Below are 23,100 nucleotides of genomic sequence, written 5' to 3' on the forward strand. Positions count from 1 at the left end.
GCTGGTATGGGAATTGAACCCGCGCTGCTGGCCTTGTTCTGCATCACAAACCAGCTGTCTAGCCCACTGAGCTAAACCCAAACCAGGAGCTTTGATGCAGGCATCAAGGAAAGGCAATTGAGGGATACAGAAGTAGTGTGGGAAGAAGTCATTAGATTGGGGGATGTTCGTGTGGGGCATGAACTCTGACTGAGACCAGTTTGGTCCAAAATGCCATAGATACCATGAAATCCCATTAATCTCTCGGAATTAACATATGGAACAACAGGGTTGGCCTGTTCATGTGAATGGTGGCCTGCTGGAATGGTTAGTCAATGTCTGAAGAGGCAAAGAGGTTTAAAGGGTGAATTGGGGAGCTTGGGACCCAGGTAGCTGAGAACTGCCTGTCAGCACAGTAAGAAAGGGAGGAGGAGTGTGTGAGGGGCCAGGGTCAGAGGAGTGGAGAGTGGTGCAGGGGAGGGTTACAACGTTAAATGAAGGGTTTCGGGGTGAGGAAGATAATTTGATGATTGAGGGACTGGTCGCCTTGGTTTTCCAGCACAGGGGCTGATGGGAAACTAACAGAGGAGGTTCCAAATCGGAGAGAATGTGAATGGTTCACCCCGAGGCAGTGACCAGGGAGGAGCTCGACTGACTCAATGGCAGCTCAATTTGAAGGCTTTGTGCTGGCTGCTGATGACAATAGCTTTGGTCTTTCCAGTAATTAGCTGCATTTGTGGATATGGCAGTGCTGATGGATTTGTGGGTGGGTCAGGGGTGGGGGGGGGGGGGGGGGGGGGGGGGGGGGGGGGGGTGACGTGGTCGGGAGCTCAGTAAAAGACTAGAAGCTGACCCCAACGCTGCAGAGGGTCCCTTTTCCAGTGGCCACCCTAATCCGACAGTCACAAGTTGCTGGCGTCCTGAGCTAGGATTCATCCCCAATGCGGCAATCTCGGGGATACAGAAAGTCCAGTCATTTACAGAGGCCTACCCTCATTCATTTAAGCGGGCAGGGAAGTGAGCTTTGATGGATTGGATTGCCAAGGTTTAGAGACTGAATATCACGAATGGTTTCATTGTTAGTGAGCACTGCTTGCGAACACTGAGGAAAACACAAAGAAATGCTGATCTGTTTTTTATAAAACCATGTAATAAAACTGATAAGGCCACAGCAATCGTGCTGTGGTTTGTTTTGGAGATTGGAATAGTGGAATTTGCTGGCTCATTGCCTTTTGTGATTAATTATGCACCATTGTCCTGTGCTGGTAAACATGTAGATAATGTCAAACACTATGGCAGCAATGTGGGTCAGCGAGACTTTGCATTTATCTGTCTGCTTTGGCAGAGCTGAGGTTTATTCATACAGAATGTAATTTATATTGCCATGCTGCAAAGACGTATAAATGTATAATCATTACTTTGGAGTGAGCAGAGGCAAGCTGTGTTTGGGGTCATTTATTTAGATCGCCTGCCACAAAGGGCTTCAGGCCAAGGATGCCCAACATCGCACGACAATGCGCAAAGGTTTATTATCTGAGATCACACTCCCTCCCGGTGAAACCTCACCAACTGGGACCACACACAAATCCTGGGAATTCAATCCCATCGGGCGAGGTTTCAAACTTGGGTCAGGATTTCACAAAATTGACTTTGTAAACCTGGGCGTCAGTGTAGGTGACATCGAAACATTTCTACCCGCAGGCCAGTTTAAATTCCTGATTACAGACTTAATCCATTCGTTTGAAATCGATTTGGCCACTTGTAAAAAGGTGGAGGCTGAGAGCGAGAGAGAGGGTTTTGCCACACAAATAATATCAGGCGCAAGTCTTCAGAATTACTGCGCACAAAAGCATAAAATAATTCAAGAGAATAAGAACCTTGAGTTTCACAAACCAACACGGAAACCATCACACTATTTACTCCCCTTAAATCGAAAACCAGTAACACAGATGTCTGTATTGCCTGAATTAATTCCAAGCAGCTAGTTTCAAGGTTCGTAAATGTCACACGGATTTGGACAGAATTTCACAGCATCCAAACACTAGGCCCAATTGGTCGATACTGGCATTAATGCTGCAGATGAGCCTCCTCAGACCCCTCTTCGCCTTCGTCTGACCCCATTGACCCACACTTCTGATTACTGAAGGGAAAATAACTGCAGGGCAACAGGGCAAGGATTGGGGGGGGGGGGAACGGATTAATTGTTTTTGCAAATAGCCCACACAGATGTGATGGGCCGCATGGCCTCCTTGTCACATGTAACCATTCTATGATTCTATCCCGTCTCCCTCATCTAAATGTCGACCTTTCCATCAAATATGGCTGTGCTTTTCATTTCAATTGCTCCCTGTGGTAGCAAGATCGACCTTCTCACCACCTCCTGGATAAAACTTTTGTAACTACCTTGGCCGAACTATCTTGGGCAGCACGGTAGCACAGTGGTTTGCACAGTTGCTTCACAGCCGTACCAGCCTCCCGAACAGGGGCCGGAATGTGGCGACGAGGGGCTTTTCACAGTAACTTCATTTGAAGCCCACTTGTGACAATAAACGATTTTCATTTAATTTATTTTCAGCTCCAGGGTCCCAGGTTCGCTACCGACTTGGGTCACTGTCTGTGCGGAGTCTAGCACGTTCTCCCCGAGTCTGCGTGGGTTTCCTCCGGGTGCTCCGGTTTCCTCCCACAGTCCATAGATGGGCAGGTTAGGTGGATTGGCCGTGATAAATTGCCCTTCGTGTCCAAAATAGGTTTGATGGGGTTACGGGGATAGGGTGGAGGCGTGGGGATAGGGTGGAGATATGGGCTTAGGTAGGGTACTCTTTCCAAGGGCCAGTTCAGACTCGATGGGCCGAATGGCCTCCTTCTGCACTGTAAATTGCGGGAATAGAGAATCCCATCGCCTGTGAACAGTGCGCCACATCCCATCGCCAGGATACACGCAGCTGGGGCGGCCAGAGAAACCCACCCTTCGTATTTGTGGATCCCAGTTCTCTACATTTACCCAATTAAATACTGACTCAGCGAGTGCTGAGGCAGATCTTTGCTGGAGTTACTGCCTCAATCTTGTGTCACCCGCAACGTGTCATACTTACAGTGCGGAATAGGATCCATTCATTGTGACAGTAGTCAAGGGTGCCGCCAAACTCGTGAGTCAGGTGGGTTTCATCGATATACTTCAACAACTCTGTGACTGAATTCAGCATAACAACCTGAGGGAAGAGCAGAGTGAGTCATCCCACACATTTCAGAAAGGAGCTTTCACCTTCAACAGGGTAGACAGAATGAAGATAAGCTGTGCCTCTCAAACCAAAAGAGAAAATGCTGGAAAATCTCAGCTGGTCTGGCAGCATCTGTAGGGAGAGAAAAGAGCTGACGTTTTGAGTCCAGATGAGGCATTGTCAAAGCTAAAAGGTATCGAAACTGTGGGTGAGGGAATGAAAGGTGAGTCATTGCCATTCGCACTCTGTTCCCTTGGTTTCTGTGGCCATTAGCACTCTGTTCCCTTGGTTTCTGTGGTTATTAGCACTCTGTTCCCTTGGTTTCTGTGGCCATTAGCACTCTGTTCCCTTGGTTTCTGTGGCTGTGACTCATCTTTCATTCCCTCACCCACAGTATAAATATCGCCCACTTTCGATGTCTTTTAGCTTTGACCAAGATCATCTGGACTCGAAACGTTGGCTCTTTTCTCTCCCTACAGATGATGCCAGATCTGCTGAGATTGTCCAGCATTTTCTCTTTGGTTTGAGATTCCAGCATCCGCAGTAATTTGCTTTTAACTTGTGCATCCCATTCCTGTTGTCCACGACAACGGGACCTTCCCAAAGTGCTTTGCATCTGATGAGGTAACAGGTGACATGCAGTCATTGTGTTGGGTGCGAAATGCATTGACGCTAAAGGCAGTCCAACGCGGCAATAATGCAGCCACGTTATAACTGTGATTACATTTCAAATGAAGAAGGCACCACAGGAATCAGGTTTGTGTGGACCCAGCGCTGATCGGCGCCTGGCTGCAGCCTCCCTGGGGAGGCCGGAGAATCGAGGAAGGCCGGTGGATCCCGGGCAGGTAGATCTTAAGTAGGTTTACGACCTGCTTCCGCGAGCCTCATTTGGTCCCGCCCATTTGGGGCGGGGTACAGACTCCGACTTCTGGTGGGACCCCGGATACCGACTCCAACGTCTGGCGGGACCCCGGATACCGACTCCAACGTCTGGCGGGACCCCGGAGAATCTCGCGAGGCGCGGAGCTGGTCGGGAAGTTCGCTGCAGGCCTCTCCCAGTATTCTCTGGCCATACTGCGCTCTCCCTTAAGCGCTACGTGGCCGGAGAATCGCGGCCATAGAGCCACATAAGGGGCCCTCCGCCCATCAAGTCTGAACACCACCCTCTGGGTGAAAGAACTTCTAAACCTCCAGCCCCTCACCTTAAAATTATCCCCCCATATTAATGACCCTTGAACTAAGGGGAACAGCAGCTTCCTGTCCCCCCTGTCCATGCCCCTCGTAATCGTATACACCTCAAACAGGTTCCCTCTCAGCCTTCACTGCACCGAAGGAAACAACCCGACCCTATTCAGTCTCTCCGAAAGCAGGGAGGTCATGTTGGAGTTGTTTAGAACATTGGTGAGCCCACAGCTGGAGTACTGTGAGCAATTCTGGTCGCCACATTAGAGGAAGGATGTGATTTCACTGGAGGGGGTGCGGAGGCAATTCACCAGGATGTTGCCCGAGATGGAACATTTCAAATTATGGTTGGATAGGCTGGGGTTGTTTTCGCTGGAACAGAGAAGACTGAGGGGGCGGCCTGATCGAGGTGGACAAGATTATGAGGGGCATGGACAGGGTGGATAGGGAGCGGCTGTTCCCCTTAGTTGAAGGAACAATCACAAGGTGACACAAGTTCAAGGTGAGGGGCGGGAGGTTTAGGGGGGATTTGAGGAAAACCCTTTTACCCAGAGGGTGGTGACGGTCTGCAACGCTTTTCCTGGGAGGGTAGTAGAGGTGGGATGCCTCACATCCTTTAAAAAGTACCGGGGAAGCAAGGTGGCGCAGTGGATAGCACTGCTGCCTCATGGCGCCGAGGTCCCAGGTTCGATCCCGGCTATGGATCACTGTCCGTGTGGAGTTTGCACATTCTCCCCGTGTTTGTGTGGGTTTCGCCCCCACAACCCAAAGATGTGCAGGTAGGTGGATTGGCCATGCTAAATTGCCCCTTAATTGAGAAATAATGAATTGGGTACTCTAAATTTACAAAATAAAAGTGCCTGGATGAGTACTTGGCACGCCATATCATTCAAGGCCAAGTGCTGGCAAATGGGATTCAGTGGGCAGGTCACGTCCTTTTATGCGGTGGTGCAGACTCAATGGGCCGAAGGGCTTTTTCTGCGCTGTATTGTTCTGTGAACAGGCAACAGGCAACATCCTGGTGAATCTCCTCTGCACCCTCTCGAGGACAATCACATCCTCCCAGGTGACCAGAACTGAACACAACACTCCAGCTGCAGCCGTAACTAAGTCCTGTCCAGCTCCAGCATAACCTCCCTGCTCTTACAGTCTATTACAGTAAGAAGTCTGACATCACCAGGTTAAAGTCCAACATGTTTGTTTCACTCACTAGCTTTCGGAGCACTGCTCCTTCCTCAGGTGGATGAAGAGGATGCATCACCTCACACTTTTTAGGGTTAAATTCTATCTGCCACTGATGTGCCCAGTCGATCAACCCGTCTATACCTTCCTCACTATTAAAGTTGCCACAGTCCCAGGTGACCTGCCTTTCCCTGGGGTCACCACACCTCAGGTGAGGGGCAAGGTTGAGAATGCGGGGCCTTCATGAATAACCTCAGCCGGTACGGGAATTGAACCCACGCTGCTGGCCTTGTTCACCATCTCAAACCAGCTGTCCAGCCAACTGAGCTAAACCCCAGCCAGTGAGTGCGAGAGGCAGAAAGAGTGGTAAAGTCACAGAGAGAGAGGGAGGGAGTCACAGGCACAAAATGAGACAATGGAGAAAAGACAGAGAGAGAGAGGAGGAGAGTGAGAGAGATAAGGAGTGAGAGAGAGAGAGAGAATTTGAGAGAGAGAGAGAGAGAGTGAGATAAGGAGCGTGAGAGAGGAGAGTTAGAGAGATTGAGAGAGAGAGAAATTGAGAGAGAGAGATAAGGAGCGTGAGAGAGGAAAGTGAGAGAGAGTGATAGAGATTGAGAGAGAGAGAGAGAGAGAGGAGTGTGAGAGAGAGAGAGAGAGAGACGCAGAGAGTGAGAGAGAGAGAGATTGAGAGAGAGAGAGAGAGACAGAGAGAGAGAGAGAGAGAGAAAGAGGAGTGTGAGAGAGAGAGCGAGGCAGAGTGAGAGACAGAGAGATTGAGGGAGAGAGACAGAGAGAGAGAGCGAGAAAGAGGAGAGAGAGAAAGAGAGATAGAGAGAGAGAGACAGAGAGAGAGAGAGAAAGAGGAGAGAGAGAGAGAGATAGAGAGAGACAGAGAGAGAGAAAGAGGAGAGAGAGAGAGGAGAGAGAGAGATAGAGAGAGACAGAGAGAGAGAGAGAAAGAGGAGTGTGAGGGAGAGAGAGAGAGACAGAGAGATTGAGAGAGAGAGAGAGAGAGACAGAGAGAGAGAGAGAGAGGCAGAGTGAGAGACAGAGAGAGAGAGAGAGAGAAAGAGGAGAGAGAGAGTGAAAGAGAGCGAGATAGAGAGAAAGAGAGGGAGAGACATTGAGGTTGATACAGAGAGTGACTAAGGGGAGAATATCCACCGGGATGCGGAGGAAAGACACTTACCGGTAGTTTGAGGATAAAGTCATCCTGATTGAATCGGAAGCTAATGTCGGATATGGCACGTTGGAAGAATCCTGTTGGTCGCAGGACCAGGACCAGCTGCAGGTTTTCTGGACACGTGGCCTAAGGAGAACAAATTGTAAAATGTTCATTTCTTGCACAGCTTTGCGTATCTAACAATTCAGAGTAAACACCTGGGGGAGTGCGGGTGCGATGCGGCAGATATGATGGATGGCAGGTTGAATGGCAAGTGGATTCCACAGCAGATAATCCCACCCAGGACTCACATGTCTGCCTGCACTCACATTATAACTACAGGAGTCAAAAAACCCTTTCCATTTGTGCACACGATGGGGGCGTCACTAGCTAGGGCTTCATTTATTGCCCATCACCAACTGCCCTTGAGAAGGTGGTGGTGAGCAGCCTTCTTGAACCGTTGGAGTCCATCCGGTGTAGGTACATCCACTGTGCTGTTAAGGGAGGGAGTGCCAGAATTTTGACCCAGTGATGATGAAGGACGGAGATATATTTCCAAGTCAGGATGGTCAGTGAGGAGAACTTTCAGGCAATGGTGGTGTTCCCGTGTGTCTGCTGTCTTTATCAAGGTGGCAGAGGTCATGGATTTAGAAGGTGCTACCAAAGGAGCCTTGGTGAGTTCCTGCAATGCATCTTGTAGATGGTACACACGGATGCTACTGTGCATTGGTGGTGGAGGGGGTGAATGTTTAAGGTGGTGGACGTAGCGTCCATAAGCAGCCTCCTTTGCCCTGACAGTGCCGTGATTTCCAAGTGTTTTTGGTGCCGCAATCAATCCAGCAACTTGTTGCACCAAAGACAGTGCGATTTATCTGTGTAAATAGATTATTGATGTGTAAATAATGCAGCAACTTGTGGTGAGGGACAAATACAGACGGATTCTGAATTACCACATGTTGATGGATGACCACTTCACTGCTATCTTCACAAAAACAGCAGCTGACCCTCAGTCACCCCGTCAGCTTCAAGTAACCAATGAAGTTGTGTCATAAAATATGAATTAAACTAATTAATTAATTATAATCTTTATTGACACAAGTAGGCTTATATTAACCCTGCAGTGAAGTTACTGTGAAAAGCCCCTAGTCGCCACACTCCGGCGCCTGTTCGGGTACACAGAGGGAGAATTCAGAATGTCTAAATTACCTAGCAGCACGTCTTTCGGGACTGTGGGACGAAACCGGAGCACCCGGAGGAAACCCACGTTGACACGGGGAGAACGTGCAGACTCCACACGCACAGCAACCCAAGCCAGGAATCGCACCCGAGACCCTGGCGCTCTGAAACAGCAGTGCTAACCACTATGCTACCATGCCGCCCAAGTTGAGGTGTTTAGAGCTGGCATTTTATGTAGTAAGGGCCCTTAGTGATGAGATGTATGGCCTGGTCATGGAACTCAAATTCCGAGGCCCAGAATTGAAACAATTCAAACACTGAAGTCTCATTTGTACAGCCGGTAAATTGTTCCTCCAGATTTTTTGTATTGAATTTTAAATCAGTTGGGAAAAAAATGTTTGTGTTTTTATTTTTCTCAATTGAATATTTCTTTCCCTCTCTTTCTTGCTCTTTCTGAATCTGTTTTGACTTTAATTCAAACTTTAATTTCCTTCTCCATCATTCCTCTGCTTCTTTCTCAATCCTTAAATCTCTGTTAGTGCTGTTTTTCACACAGTCACTGCTGCCCCCTGTCCTCACTGCGCCGTTACCAGCTCACACGCCCAGCCAAGGAAGCCATGATCCCTGAATCACCTCCAGCCTGACTGAGGTTCTGCACCCCACTGCCCTCTCACTGAAGTGGCCCTTTCTGTACAGTCTGTGGTACCAATTTCCATTGCCTCAATTTCAACCACGCAGCAGGAGGAGGGGTAATCACATTGAACACATCACCATGCTGAGGTGGCACGGTTTTCCAATCGCAAGCAATGATAAACTAAACATGCATCTTAACAGAATTGATTAAGAAAGCTGCTCATACTCTTTCAGATCTAAACTGGACGTGTTGGGGTGAAATTGCCTTACAAATTTTCCATTTCCAGCAGAACCCCCCCCCCCCCTCACTCCGCAGATATTTATCCACATTTCTGCCAATCTCCCTTCAAAGGTTCAGTCTGATAACAGAGGAACTGGGAGCTCTGACCAGAGGATCACAGGGGCAGCAATGTTCGAGCCCAATCCCTGATCCCCTGCTTCCTGAAGGTCTGGCCCCATCCAGTGAGTAAGTCATGGACCCATCGCTGCAAAGGCACAGGAGAAGGAGGCTGGGTGGGGGTGGGGAAGGAGGCAAGCCAGCGATTTTGGTGGAAGCTTTATAATGAATCTCATTATCACAGCACTTCACACTCGATGAAGTACTTCTGAAGTGTGTTCGCTGTTGTAATGTAAGTAACATGGTGTGATGAACGGTATTAATAATTGCCATAAACTGACCTTTAATACCTTGCCCCTTTAAGAGGCTTGGAACCCTGGGGGACTCCGCCTCTGGCTACGCCCCCAGGAAACAGTATATAGGATAAGGCTCCATGTGGCGAGCACACTTCTCTCGAATGCTGTCCTGTTCTCTGTATATTAAAGCCTTTGGTTACCGACCTCGCTCTCACGTCGTAATTGAGAGTGCCTCACGTGGGAAACAGCTTAGGGCAGCATGGTGGCACAGTGGTTAGCTCTGCTGCCTCACGGCGCCGAGGACCCGGGTTCGATCCCGGCTCCGGGCCACTGTCCGTGTGGAGTTTGCACATTCTCCCCGTGTCTGCGTGGGTTTCGCCCCCACAACCCAAAGATGTGCAGGGTAGGTGGATTGGCCACGCTAAATTGCCCCTTAATTGGAAAAATGAATTGAGTACACTAAATTTATTTTAAAAAAACATGGGAAGCAGTTTGAGAAGAGCAAACTCAGACAGTCTGCAACATTGTAATGTGGGTCAAGCGACAAGTATTAGTCCAGAATACTGGGGGGAACGTCCCCTGATCTATGCACAGTGAGCAGACCTTTGTTTTACACCCAGTCCATTCAGCGAAGGACAAAAAGTGCTCGGTTTAAAATCTCAACTAAAAAGTGGCGGGTCCCACGGTGCCACACTCCCTCATTGCTGCATCAATGGTCCTGGTCTGGTCCTGCTCCTGCTTCTTTGGTTTCTGCAGTGCGACTGTGAACCCGCAGCCCAGGGGGCAGTGAGCGCTACCAACTGAGCCACGATCGACACCCAATGCGATAGAAACCATGTTTGACCGAATATGGAGAGAAACACCGATAGATTTATTCATTAGTCAACAGAAATATGATGACCCCACAGATTTCCATTGTCTGTCTAAAATCCCGGGGCCCCAGTCTGTACACCAATTTACCAGGCAGCTCTGGAGTGAGTCACCAGGTAACAGCTGGAGCGTTCGAGAAGAAACCTGGAAAAAAAATGAAGTTTATGTGCAGAATGGCCTGAACACGAGTCATCACTGGCGTCCCAGTGTAAGCACTGACACATTGTAGCCATCCATGAAACAGGGGCTTGGGACACCAGGATGATTTACTGAACAATCTTCTCGAACAGCAACACTCAGGAAGGCTTTATTCGTTACTGATTAATTATACAGGGATGTAATCGTTCTGCCCTATTGATCAGAATGCACAAAGATTCATTCAAGCAGAGAAGCTAATTAGGTGATTTTAGTTTCATTTTAGTGCAAGTGAATTTCTATGATGCTCCTGTATATAACAATAATCTTTATTAGTGTCCCAAGTAGGCTTACATTAACACTGCAATGAAGTTACTGTGAAAAGCCCCTAGTCGCCACACCCCAGTGCCTGCTCGGGTACACTGAAGGGGAATTCAGAATGTCCAATTCACCTAAACAGCACGTCCTGCACGGGGAGAACGTGCAGACTCCTCACAGACAGTGACCCAAGCCGGGAATCGAACCTGGGACCCTGGAGCTGCGGAGCAACTGTGCTAACCACTGTGCTACCGTGCTGCCCCTCCTTGCTATTTACCAATTTATTTGTGGGAGCGAATCCCAGAGGCTCGCCACTCTCTGCGTGAACAAATTTATCCTCATCTCAGTCCGAAGCAATTTACCTGATATCCTCAGACTGTGACCCCTGGTCCTGGACCCACCCACCATCGGGCACATCCTCCCTGCATCTACCCTGTCCAGTCCTGTTAGAATTTTATAGGTTTCTTTGAAATCCCCCCTCGTTCTTCTCAACTCCAAAAATATAATCCGAATGGACTCAATCTCTCCTCACACGTCAGTTTCGCCATCCCAGGAATCAGTCTGGTAAACCTTCTCTGTACTCTCTCTATAGCAAGAACATCCTTCCTCAGATAAGGAGATCAAAACTGCACACAATATTCCAGGTGTGGCCTCACCAAGGCCCTGTATAATTGCAGCAACACATCCCTGCTCCTGTACTCGAATCCTCTCACAATGAAGGTTAACATACTATTTTCCTTCTTTACCGCCTGCATGCTAACCTTCAGTGACTGGTATAGGAGGACACCCAGGTCTCATTCCCCTCTCGCAGATTATAGCCATTCAGATAATAATCTGCCTTCCTGTTTTTACTATCGAAGTAGATTACTTGACATTTATCCACATTATACTGCATCTGCCATGCGATACATTTGCCCACTCACTCAATTTGTCCAAATTACATTGAAGCATCTCTGCATCCTCCTCATGGCTCACCCTCCCACTCAGCTATGTATCATCTGCAAGGAGATATTACATTTAGTTCCTTCATCCCAATCATTAATATATATTGCGAATAGCTGGGATCCCAGCACCGATCCCTGTGACACCCCATTAATCATAACATTATAATAATAATCTTTATTAGTGTCACAAGTAGGCTGACATTAACACTGCAATGAAGTTACTGTGAAAAGCCCCTAGTTGCCACATTCCGGCGCCTGTTCGGGTACACAGAGGGAGAATTCAGAATGTCCAATTCACCTAACAGCCTGTCTTTCGGGACTTGCGGGAGGAAACTGGAGCACCCGGAAGAAACCCACGCAGCCATGAAATGAAATGAAAAATGAAAATCGCTTATTGTCACAAGTAGGCTTCAATGAAGTTACTGTGAAAAGCCCCTAGTCGCCACATTCCGGCGCCTGTCCGGGGAGGCTGGTATGGGAATCGAACCGTGCTGCTGGCCTGCTTTAAAAGCCAGCGATTTAGCTGAGTGAGCTAAACCAGCCCCTCATGGGGAGAACGTGCAAACTCTGCACAGACAGTGACCCAAGCAGGGAATCGAATCTAGGACCCTGATGCTGTGAAGCAACAGTGCTAACCACTGTACCACCATGCCACCCAATCACTGCCTGCCATTTGGAAAAACACCCATTTATTTCTACTTTATGTTTCCTGTCTGCCAACTAGTTTTCTATCCATCTCAATACACTACCCCCGATTCCATGCACTTTAATTTTGCAGCTAATTTCTTACCTGCGACTTTGTCCAAAGCCTTTGGAATGTCAAAATGTTCTTGCAATGTACTTCATTGGCTTTACATCACTTTGGGACATCGATGGTCATAAAAGGAGTTGTATAAATACAAGTCCTGTCATTATCATAGAATCACCACAATGCAGGAGGCCATTTGGCCCATCGAGTTTGAACCCACCCTCCGAAATACAAATGGTATTTGGAGGCAGCATGGTGGCATGGTGGTTAGCACTGGCAGGGCCAGGGACCCTGGTTCGATTCCGACCTCGGGTGACTGTGCAGTGTCTGCACTTTCTCCCCGTGTCTGCGTGGGTTTCCTCCGGGTGCCCCAGTTTCCTCCCACAGTCCAAAGATGCGTTGGTTAGGTGGATTGGCCATGCTAAATTGCCCTTAGTGTCCAAAAAGGTGCGGTGGGGTTACTGGGTTACGGGGACAGGGTGGAGGTGTGGGCTTAAGTAGGGTGTTCTTTCCGAGGGCCGGGGCAGACTCGATGGGCTGAATGGCCTCCTTTTGCACTGTAAATTCAATGATTTTGTGGTATCTGTGATCATATGATCATGTCATGATGAATGGCGGAGCAGGCTTGAAGGGCCAAATGACCTCCTGCTCCTAATGTTTCTATATCTATATCTATGCTTCCAGCAACCATTGTCATGGAAATCCCACTGATTCCCTCATATCCTTGAGGGAAAGAAACCTGTTACCTAACAAGTCTGGTTCTATGTGTGACTCCTGACCCATAGAGATATCGAACTAACTGAACTCGCAATTCAGTTGAATCAACCTATTACCAGCCGTTCAAAAAGAAAGCACACCACTTTCTTGGGATGACTAAGGCTACACGGTAACGCAGAGTGGTTAGCACTGCTCCCTCACAGCGGCAGGGATCCGGGTTCGATTCCGACCTTGAGTGGCTGTCTGTGCGCGGAGTCTGCACGTTCTCCCCGTGTACCTGTGAAAACTAACGCATTTGTTTTGGAGGATGTCGCCGAGGGGCAGCGCGTTCATGGGAAAAGGATAGATCCTTGGGGAATACCAGAGGAATGGTGTGGGTTCTGGAAGGGAAGCCATTGAAAGTGGTTCTCTAGCCAGGATTGGATCGATGAGATTGGAACCAGGTGAGGACATTCCCAACCCAGCTGGAAAACAGGGGAGAGGACCCGGAGGAGGATGGTGTCGTCAACGGTGTCAAAGGCTGTAGACAGGTGGAGAAGGATGGGGAGGGAAAGTTTACCTTTGTCACAGTCACACTGGATGTCATTTGCACCTACGATGAGGAAAGAAAACTTGGGAAAATTCCAAACACCTTGGGCAATGGAAACCAATTGAGGAGATCACACTGACTGTGTTATTTATAAAGGAACCGGTCTTCTATACAATGTGATCTCTGCTCCATCACATTGTCAGTCCAGCTGTCTCTTGAAGGTGACACAGGGAGTCAGTATCCACTAGACTAGCTGCCAACATGTTCCCAGGACTCACCTACTCTCTGGGTAAGGATGGTGTGTATTTAATACGGGCGGCACAGTAGCACAGTGGTTCGCACTGTTGCTTCACAGCTCCAGGGTCCCAGGTTTGATTCCCAGCTTGGGTCACTGTCTGTGCAGAGTCTGCACGTTCTCCCTGTGTCTGCGTGGGTTTCCTCCGGGTGCTCCGGTTTCCTCCCACAGTCCAAAAGACGTGCTGTTAGGTGGATTGGCCATGATAAATTGCCCTTAAGCGTCCAAAAAGTTTAGGTGGGGTTACTGGGTTACAGGTGTGGGCTTAAGTGCGGTGCTATTTCTAGGGGCAGTGCAGATTCGATGGATCGAATGGCGTCCTTCTGTACTGTAAATTCTATGATTCACTATGGAAGCCTTTGATTACAGGATAATATGGATGGGCTGGTTAGATAGGCAGAACAATGGTAAATGGAACGATAAGTATGAGGCGATGCATTTTGGGAAGACTAACGAGGCAAGGGAGTACACAATGAACGGTAGGATGCTGGGAAGTCCAGAGGACCAGGGGGGCCTTGGGGTGCATGTCCATGGATCCCTGAAGGTGGCAGGACAGGTGGATAAGGTGGTTAAGAAGGTATATGGGATACTTGCCTTTATAGCTGAGGCGTAGACTATAACAGCAGGAAGGTTATGATGGAACTGTATAAAACGCTTGTTAGGCCACAGCTAGAGTATTATGTACAGTTCTGTCGCCACACTATGGGAAGGATGTGATTGCACTTGAGAGGGTGCAGAAGAGATTCATCAGGACGTTGCCTGAGCTGAAAGTTTTCAACCATGAAGTTAGGCTGCGGTTGTTGTCCTGTTGCAGAGAAGGCTGAGGGGGGACCTGATTGAAATGTACAAAATTATGAAGGACATAGATAGGGTGGACAGAAAAGAACTTTTTCTCTTAGTGGAGAGGTCAATAACCAGGGGGCAGAGATTAAAGGTAAGGGGCAGAAGATTTCGAGGGTATTTAAGAAAAATCTTTATCACCCAGCGGGTGGTGGGAATCTGGGATTCGGTGTCTGAAAGGGTGGGAGAGGCAGGAATCCTCCCAACATTTAATAAACATTTAGATGAGCACTTGAAATGCCATCGCACACAAGACTACGGACCAAGTATTGGAAAATGGGATTTGAATAGTTAGGTGCTTGATGGCCAACCCAGACACGATGGGCCGAAGAGCCTCTTTCAGTGCTGGGAAACTCACAAACTCTAAAGTAGTTTTCATGAAGGAGTCACATTTGCTGTTGGAACCAAAGGGATCAAAGGATGGCTGGGGGGGGTGGGGGAGTGTGGGAACGGGGAAGGGGGAGTGTGGGAACGGGGAAGGGGGAGTGTGGGAACGGGGAAGGGGGAGTGTGGGAACGGGGAAGGGGGAGTGTGGGAACGGGGAAGGGGGAGTGTGGGAACGGGGAAGGGGGAGTGTGGGAACGGGGAAGGGGGAGTGTGGGAATGGGGAAGGGGGAGTGTGGGAACAGGTGACTGAGTTGGATGACCAGCCATGATCATAATGAATGATGGAGCAGGCTCGAAGGGCTGAATGGCCTCCTCCTGCCCCTATTGTCTATGTTTCTAAGTGCTGTCAGTGCAGCAAACCCAGGAGCCAATTAGTGCACAGCAAGATCCCACAGACAATAACATGATGAAGGCCGGATAGGGGTTGGTTGAAGGATAAATGTTGGCCGGTGTACTGGGGAGAGGTCCTTTGCTCTACTTTAAATTGGGTTCTTGGACACCGGCCTCTGAAGGCAGTGAAAGCCTCCGATTAAAGTTTTATCTGAGGGGCAATACCACGGACAGTGCGGCACTCCCTCGGTGCTGCGACTGAGTGTGGGCCTGGATTCTATCCTCTATTTCTGGAGTGAGACACAAAGCCACTGAATCACTGCAGGTACAGACAAAGCAGAATTAACCGTGCCTTACCCACCAATCAGGCCATGCTGTTGGGCCAGCAAAAAACAGAATAGCTTTTTAATTCTGGTACCCTGTGTGTGTCCTGGGCAGAGATGGGCACGGCTGCCAGCTCCTGTCAGATGGAGCAGTGCAGCAAGTGAGGAACCCCCCCACCATTGTAGTGTTACCCTCACCATTGGTTTAAAGGTTCGAAACCAAGTGCCCTTGCTAACTGCAAAGTGAGTATTACTGTCCCACCACTGGAAACACACACACATGATACAGAAAGGAGACTGTTCTCATGGCCCATTGAAAAAGGTTTCTCTGATAGAGATTGCTGCTGAGCTGCTCTATCCTCTGCTCTCAGGCACTGCTGAGCTCTGCACAACTGGCAGCCCCTATGCAGAGAGCTGAGTGTCTCCCTGCTGGAGCTGCCGCAGTCTCTCTCTCCCTGCGAACTTGGGGCTGTGTAATGGGGGAAGGTACAGGGGCCTTACCGCATTCTTCTTGGACTTGGCGCTGCTTCTCTGGACATCGACTCCTGCCATCTGTCCGCTCCCTGTCCCGCCCAACAAGGACACGGGACAGGCTGGGTCCGGGCAGCCAAGCCGGAGCTCTCTGCCTTATTTTACCCTCCGCTCTCCTCCCGGCTGCCGGCGATGGCTTTAATTTATTACCCAACACGTTCTCGCGATCTATTCAGTCCCAATCTTCACACTCACTCCGAGAGCAGCCTTCCCAGTGTCACAACCTGTACATTAACACACACCTATAGTGACACACACACTCACTGACACACACCTATAGTGACACACACACTCACTGACACACACCTATAGTGACACACACTCACTGACACACACCTATAGTGACACACACTCACTGACACACACCTATAGTGACACACACACTCACTGACAGACACCTATAGTGACATTCACACAATCAAACACACACTGACACACACCTATAGTGACACACACTGACACACACACCTATAGTGACACTCACACACTCACTGACACACACACCTATAGTGATATACACACAATAAAACACACCTATAGTGACTCTCACACACTCACTGACACACACACCTATAGTGATACACACACAATCAAATACACCTATAGTGACACTCACACAATCAAACACACTCACACTGACACACACCTATAGTGACACTCACACAAACACACCTATAATGACACTTACACAATCAAACATACTCACACACACCTATAGTGACACACACACTCACTGACACACACACACTCACTGACACACACACCTATAGTGACACTGACACACACTCACTGACACACACTCACTGACACAGACACCTATAGTGATACACACACACAATCAAACACACACACACACACCTATAGTGATGCCCAAACAATCAAACACACTCACTGACACACACACCTATAGTGACAAACACTCACACACCTTTAGTGACACACACAATCAAACACACACACACCTTTAGTGACACACACACAATCAAACACACTCACTGACTCACACACTCACTGCCACACACACTGACACAATCAAACACACTCTCTCACACCTATAGTGACACTCACACAATCAAACACACTCACATACACATTCACTCACACACACCTATAGTGACACTCACATAATCAAATACACTCACTCACACACACACACCTATAGTGACACTCATACAATCAAGCACACTTACTGACACACACCTATAGTGACACTCACACAATAAAACACACTCACTCACACACACACCTATAGTGACACTCACTCAAACAAGCACACTTACTGACACACACCTGTAGTGACACTCACACAATCAAACACACACATACTGACACTCACACAATCAAGCACACTCACTCCCACATACTCACACACACAATCAAACACACTCACTGACATACGCACACCCAGAGTGACACTCACATAATCAAACACACTCACACACATATAGTGACGCCCAAACAATCAAACACACTCACTGATACACACACCTATAGTGACAAACACTCACACACCTTTAGTGACACACACGCACACAACCAAACACACACACACCTATAGTGACACTCACACAATCAAACACACTCACACACCTATAATGACACTCACATAATCAAACACACTCACACTGACACACATCTATAGTGACACACACACACACACACACACAATCAAACACACTCACTGACTCACACACTCACTCACTGACACAGACACACAATCAAACACACTCACTCACACACACACCTATAGTGACACTCACACAATCAAGCACACTTACTGACACACGTATAGTGACACTCACACAATCAAACACACTCACACTGACACACACCTATAGTGACACTCACACAATCAAACACACTCACTCACACACACACCTATAGTGACACTCACACAATCAAGCACACTTACTGACACACACCTATAGTGACACTCACACAATCAAACACACTCACACTGACACACACCTATAGTGACACTCACACAGCAAACACACTCACTGACACATGCACCCCCAGAGTGACACTCACACAATCAAACACACACTAACTGACACACACACACCTATACTCACACTCACACAATCAAACACACTCAGACTCACACACACTGACAGACACACTCACTCACATACACAGCTATAGTGATTCTCCCACAATCAAACACTGACACACACACTCAATAACACACAATCAAACACACTCACTCACACACACACCTATAGTGACCCTCACACAAACATAAACTCACTGACACACACACATTCTCACACACACCTATAATGACACTCCCACAAGTAAACACACTCACTGACACGCACACACTCACTGACACACACAATCAAACACACTCACTCACACACACACATACACCTATAGTGACACTCACACAATCAAACACACTCACGCACACACTCACAACCAGTGATAGACACACATATTGACACACAAACACACAATCAAACACAATCACTGACAGACACACACACACACACATACTGACACAGAAACACGCAATCAAACAAACACAATCACTGACACACACATATAATCACTGACTTACACAAAATCACTGACACCCACAATCAAACACACAACCACTGACACAAACACACAATCACGGATGCACACACACTCAAACCTACCATAATTGACATAAACACATGTTCATTCACTGACACAAACACACACACATTCGAACACTCATTGACACACTTATATTTAAACACACACTAAAATACACTAATCAACACACACATACATTACAACACATATGTAGACACACACAAAACTCATCTCCAAACTCTGTGGCCTTGGCCTCAGCTCCTCCCTCTGCGACTGGATCCTGAACTTTTTAACCCACAGGCCCCAATCAGTAAAGATAGGCAACAACACCTCCCCCATGATCATCCTCAACACACAAGGCTGTGTCCTCGACCCCCTACTATACTCCTTATACACCTAGGACTGTGTGGCCAAATTCCCCTCCAACTCGATTTACAAATTTTCTGATGGCACCACCATAGTTGGTCGGATTTCAAACAATGACGAGACAGAGTACAGGAATGAGATAGAGAATCTGGTGAACTGGTGCGACGACAATAATCTCTCCCTCAATGTCAACAAAACGAAGGAGATTGTCATCGACTTCAGGAAGCGTAGAACATGCACCTCTCTACATCAATGGGAACAAAGTAGAAAGGGTCGAGAGCTTCAAGCTTTTTGGTGTACAGATCACCAACAGCCTGTCCTGGGTCCCTCGCATGCCGACACTATAGTTAAGAAAGCCCATCAACGACTCTACTTTCTCAGAAGGCTAAGGAAATGTGGCATGTCAGCTACGACCCTCACCAACTTCTACAGATGCACCATAGAAAGCATTCTTTCTGGTTGTATCACAGCTTGGTGTGGAGCCTGCTCTGCCCAAGACCACTGGAAACTACAAAAGGTCGTGAATGTAGCCCAGTCCATCACGCAAACCAGCCTCCCATCCATTGACTCTATCTATAATTCTCGCTGCCTCAGAAAGGCAGCCAGCATAATTAAGGACCCCACGCACCCTGGACATACTCTCTTCCACCTTCTTCCGTCAGGAAAAAGATACAAAAGTTTGGGGTCACGTACCAACCAACTCAAGAACAGCTTCTTCCCTACTGCCATCAGACTTTTGAATGGACCTACCTCGTATTAAGTTGATCATTTCTCTACACCTTGCTATAACTGTAACATTATATTCTGAAGTCTCTCCTTCCTTCCCTATATACGGTGTGCATTGTTTGTACAGAATGCAAGAAATACTAACACATGTGACAATGTTAAATCACTGACACACACACATTCACACATACACTGACACACACATGCAACTGCGCGCACACATTCAAACTCACATTCAGGGCAGTTTTCCTTATTTTCACTGAAGTGAGATGTCCCACACACTCTTGCCACTCTCCATTCACCCTACCCACCCTCTGCACAAAGATAAATCCATTTTAACAATTGCACAAATTATTCTGCAATAATTCGACATCTCAGTCCCTCAAATGTAATGACATAATGTTTTGCCAGAACATTTTAGGAGAGCCCAAATGTGTGCACTTATTAAAAATTAATCTCAGTTATCATTTATTACCCCTAACCTTTAAGATGACACTTGCTGATTTATTCCAAACATCTACAAAAGTATAACTTCATTGCGGATGTCGCTGGCAAGGCCAGCATTTGTTACCCATCCCTACATGCCCTTGAACTGAGTGGCTAGCATTGCACAGGACAGTAAATGGTCCACCACATTGCTGTGGGTCTGGAGTCACATGTAGGCCAGGCCAGGTAAGGACGGCAGATTTCCTTCCCTAAAGGACATTACTGAACCAGATAGGGGTTTTACAACAATTGTTAATAGTTCCATGGTCGCCATGACTGCGACTAACTTACAAATGCATATTTATTTCTTAAATTTAAATTCCATCAGCTGCTGGGGTGGGATTTGAACCCATCTCCCCTGGATCTCGGGGTTGCTCATCCAGTGACATCACCACTACACCACCCCAGTGACATCACCACTACACCACCCCAGTGACATCACCACTACACCACCCCAGTGACATCACCACTACACCACCCCAGTGACATCACCACTACACCACGCCTCCTCAACTAGTTATTTAAGATTTGGTAATGCATGGTACGTTTCATCGAAACCTTTCATATAACCTTCTTTGGTAGCTTTTACGCCTGCAGATAGATTTGGGGTTTTCATTGTTAACATGTCACACTTTGACTGTCAAAGATTCACTCTACAGTCACCGTTACTCTACAGGTGCATTCTTCTAAAATATTCATTTCAACACTTTCTGATGTTTTGGATCCTCCATTACTCATTTTATTTTTAATAAACATTTTATTGAGGTATTTTTGGTATTAACAACAAAATTAACAATATCCATGAAACTATAAACATAGTGCAAAAGCCGTTGCCCTCTCTAACAGGTCCCACCTTTATTAACCCCCTACTCTAAGCAAAACTAACCCCCCCCCCCCCCCCCCCCCCCACCCCCCCGCCTTCTGCTGACGATTAAAATCGCGCGAAGAAGTCGACGAACGGTTGCCACCTCCGGGTGAACCCTAACATTGACCCTCTCAGGGCCAACTTGATTTTCTTAAAACAGAGAAAGCTAGCCATGTCCGATAGCCAGGTCTCCGACTTTGGGGGCTTTGAGTCCCTCCAAGCTAATAGTATCCGTCTCAGGGCTACCAGGGAAGCAAAGGCCAGAACGTCTGCCTCTTTCTCCTCCTGGATTCCCGGGTCTTCCGACACTCCGAAAATCGCCACCTCTGGACTCAGCGCCACCCTTGTTTTTAACACCGTGGACATGACATCTGCAAACCCCTGCCAAAATCCCCCAAGCTTCGGACATGCCCAGAACATGTGGATATGGTTCGCTGGCCCTCCCGCACACTTTGCACACCTGCCTTCCACCCCAAAGAATCTGCTCATCCGGCCACTGACATGTGAGCCCAGTGAACAACCTTAAACTGTATCAGGCTGAGCCTGGCATATGTTGTGAACGCGTTGACCCTGCTCAACACGTCCGCCCATAGACCATTCTCTATCTCTCCTCCCAGCTCCTCCTCCCACTTGCACTTCAGCTCCTCGGTCTGCGTCTCCTCTGACCCCATAAGTTCCTTGTAAATGTCCGAGACGCTCCCTTCTCCTCCCCACCCTCTGGAAACTACCCTGTCCTGAATCCCCCTTAGTGGTAGGAGCGGGAAGGTTGACACCTGTTTACGTAGGAAGTTCCACACCTGCAGATACCTGAATTTGTTTCCCCTCGCCAACCCAAACTTCTCCTCCAGCGCCCTAATACTCAGACAGCTCCCCTCTATAAACATATCCCCCATCCTCTCAATCCCTGCTCTCCACCATATCCAGAACCCCCCATCCATACTTCCCTGGGCAAACCGGTGATTATTACAGATTGGGGCCCAGACCGATGCTCCCTCTGCTCCCACATGTCTCCTCCATTGCCCCCAGACTCTCAGGGCCGCCACCACCACGGGGCTGGTGGAGTACCGTGCCGGCGGGAACGGCAGAGGCGCAGTTACCAACACCCCCAGACTGGTGCCCTTGCATGAAGCCGCCTCCATACGCTCCCATGCCGATCACTCCCCCGTAACCCACTTCCTGATCATGGCTATATTCGCCGCCCAGTAATAGTTACTAAAATTTGGCAGCGCCAGCCTGCCCTCTCCCCGACTCCGCTCAAGCATCACCTTCCTTATTCGCGGGGTCTTGCCCGCCCAAACAAACCCCGTGATCACTTTGTTGACCCGTTTAAAAAAGGACCGCGGAATAAAGATGGTGAGACGCTGAAACACAAACAGGAATCTCGGGAGGAGATTCCCGGGAGGAGATGCAGCCGGTCCCATTCCCGCGCCACTTGGATGCCTAGGTACCTAAAGCTTCCCCCTAGTAATCTAAATGGCAGCTCCCCCAATCGCCTCTCCTGTCCCCTCGCCTGGACCACAAACATCTCACTTTTCCCCATATTTAGCTTATACCCCAAAAACCGACTAAATTCCCCAAGAATCCTCATGCTTTCTTCCATCCCCTCTATTGGGTCCGATACATATGCAGATTCTGTGCTCCACACCCCCCGCCCCACCGGACCAGCCCCTTCCAGTCCCTTGAGGCTCTCAGAGCAATTGCCAACGGCTCTATAGTCAGCGCGAACAGCAGTGGGGAGAGGGGGCATCCCTGTCTCATCCCCCAGTGCAGTCAAAAATAGCCAAATATTGTCCTATTTGTCCATACGCTCGCCACAGGAGCCTGATACAGCAACCTGACCCAGTCAATAAAGCCCCACCCAAATCTGAACCATCCCAGTACCTCCCACAGATAATCCTGATCAAAAGCCTTTTCTGCATCCATTGCGATCACTACCTCCACCTCCCTACCTTCCGGGGGC

General features: G+C 48.4%; 1 protein-coding gene across 3 annotated transcripts in view; it reads right to left on the reverse strand.

Annotated features, from left to right (window-relative positions):
- The window catches only part of mcf2a (MCF.2 cell line derived transforming sequence a), a 212,208-nt gene that overhangs the window by 118,790 nt on the left and 70,318 nt on the right, over positions 1–23,100 (reverse strand). For 2 of the 3 annotated variants that reach the window (XM_038775496.1, XM_038775498.1), the window contains 2 exons: positions 6,751–6,870; positions 3,072–3,188 (listed from right to left, as the gene is read on the reverse strand). In XM_038775496.1, coding sequence (XP_038631424.1) covers positions 3,072–3,188; positions 6,751–6,870 — 237 coding nt within the window. Of the gene's footprint in view, positions 1–3,071; positions 3,189–6,750; positions 6,871–16,102; positions 16,291–23,100 lie in introns of those variants that run through there. The other variant, XM_038775497.1, reaches the window with a different exon arrangement.

This window comes from Scyliorhinus canicula, chromosome 17 (genome assembly GCF_902713615.1).
Source record: "Scyliorhinus canicula chromosome 17, sScyCan1.1, whole genome shotgun sequence".
Classification (NCBI taxonomy): domain Eukaryota; kingdom Metazoa; phylum Chordata; class Chondrichthyes; order Carcharhiniformes; family Scyliorhinidae; genus Scyliorhinus; species Scyliorhinus canicula.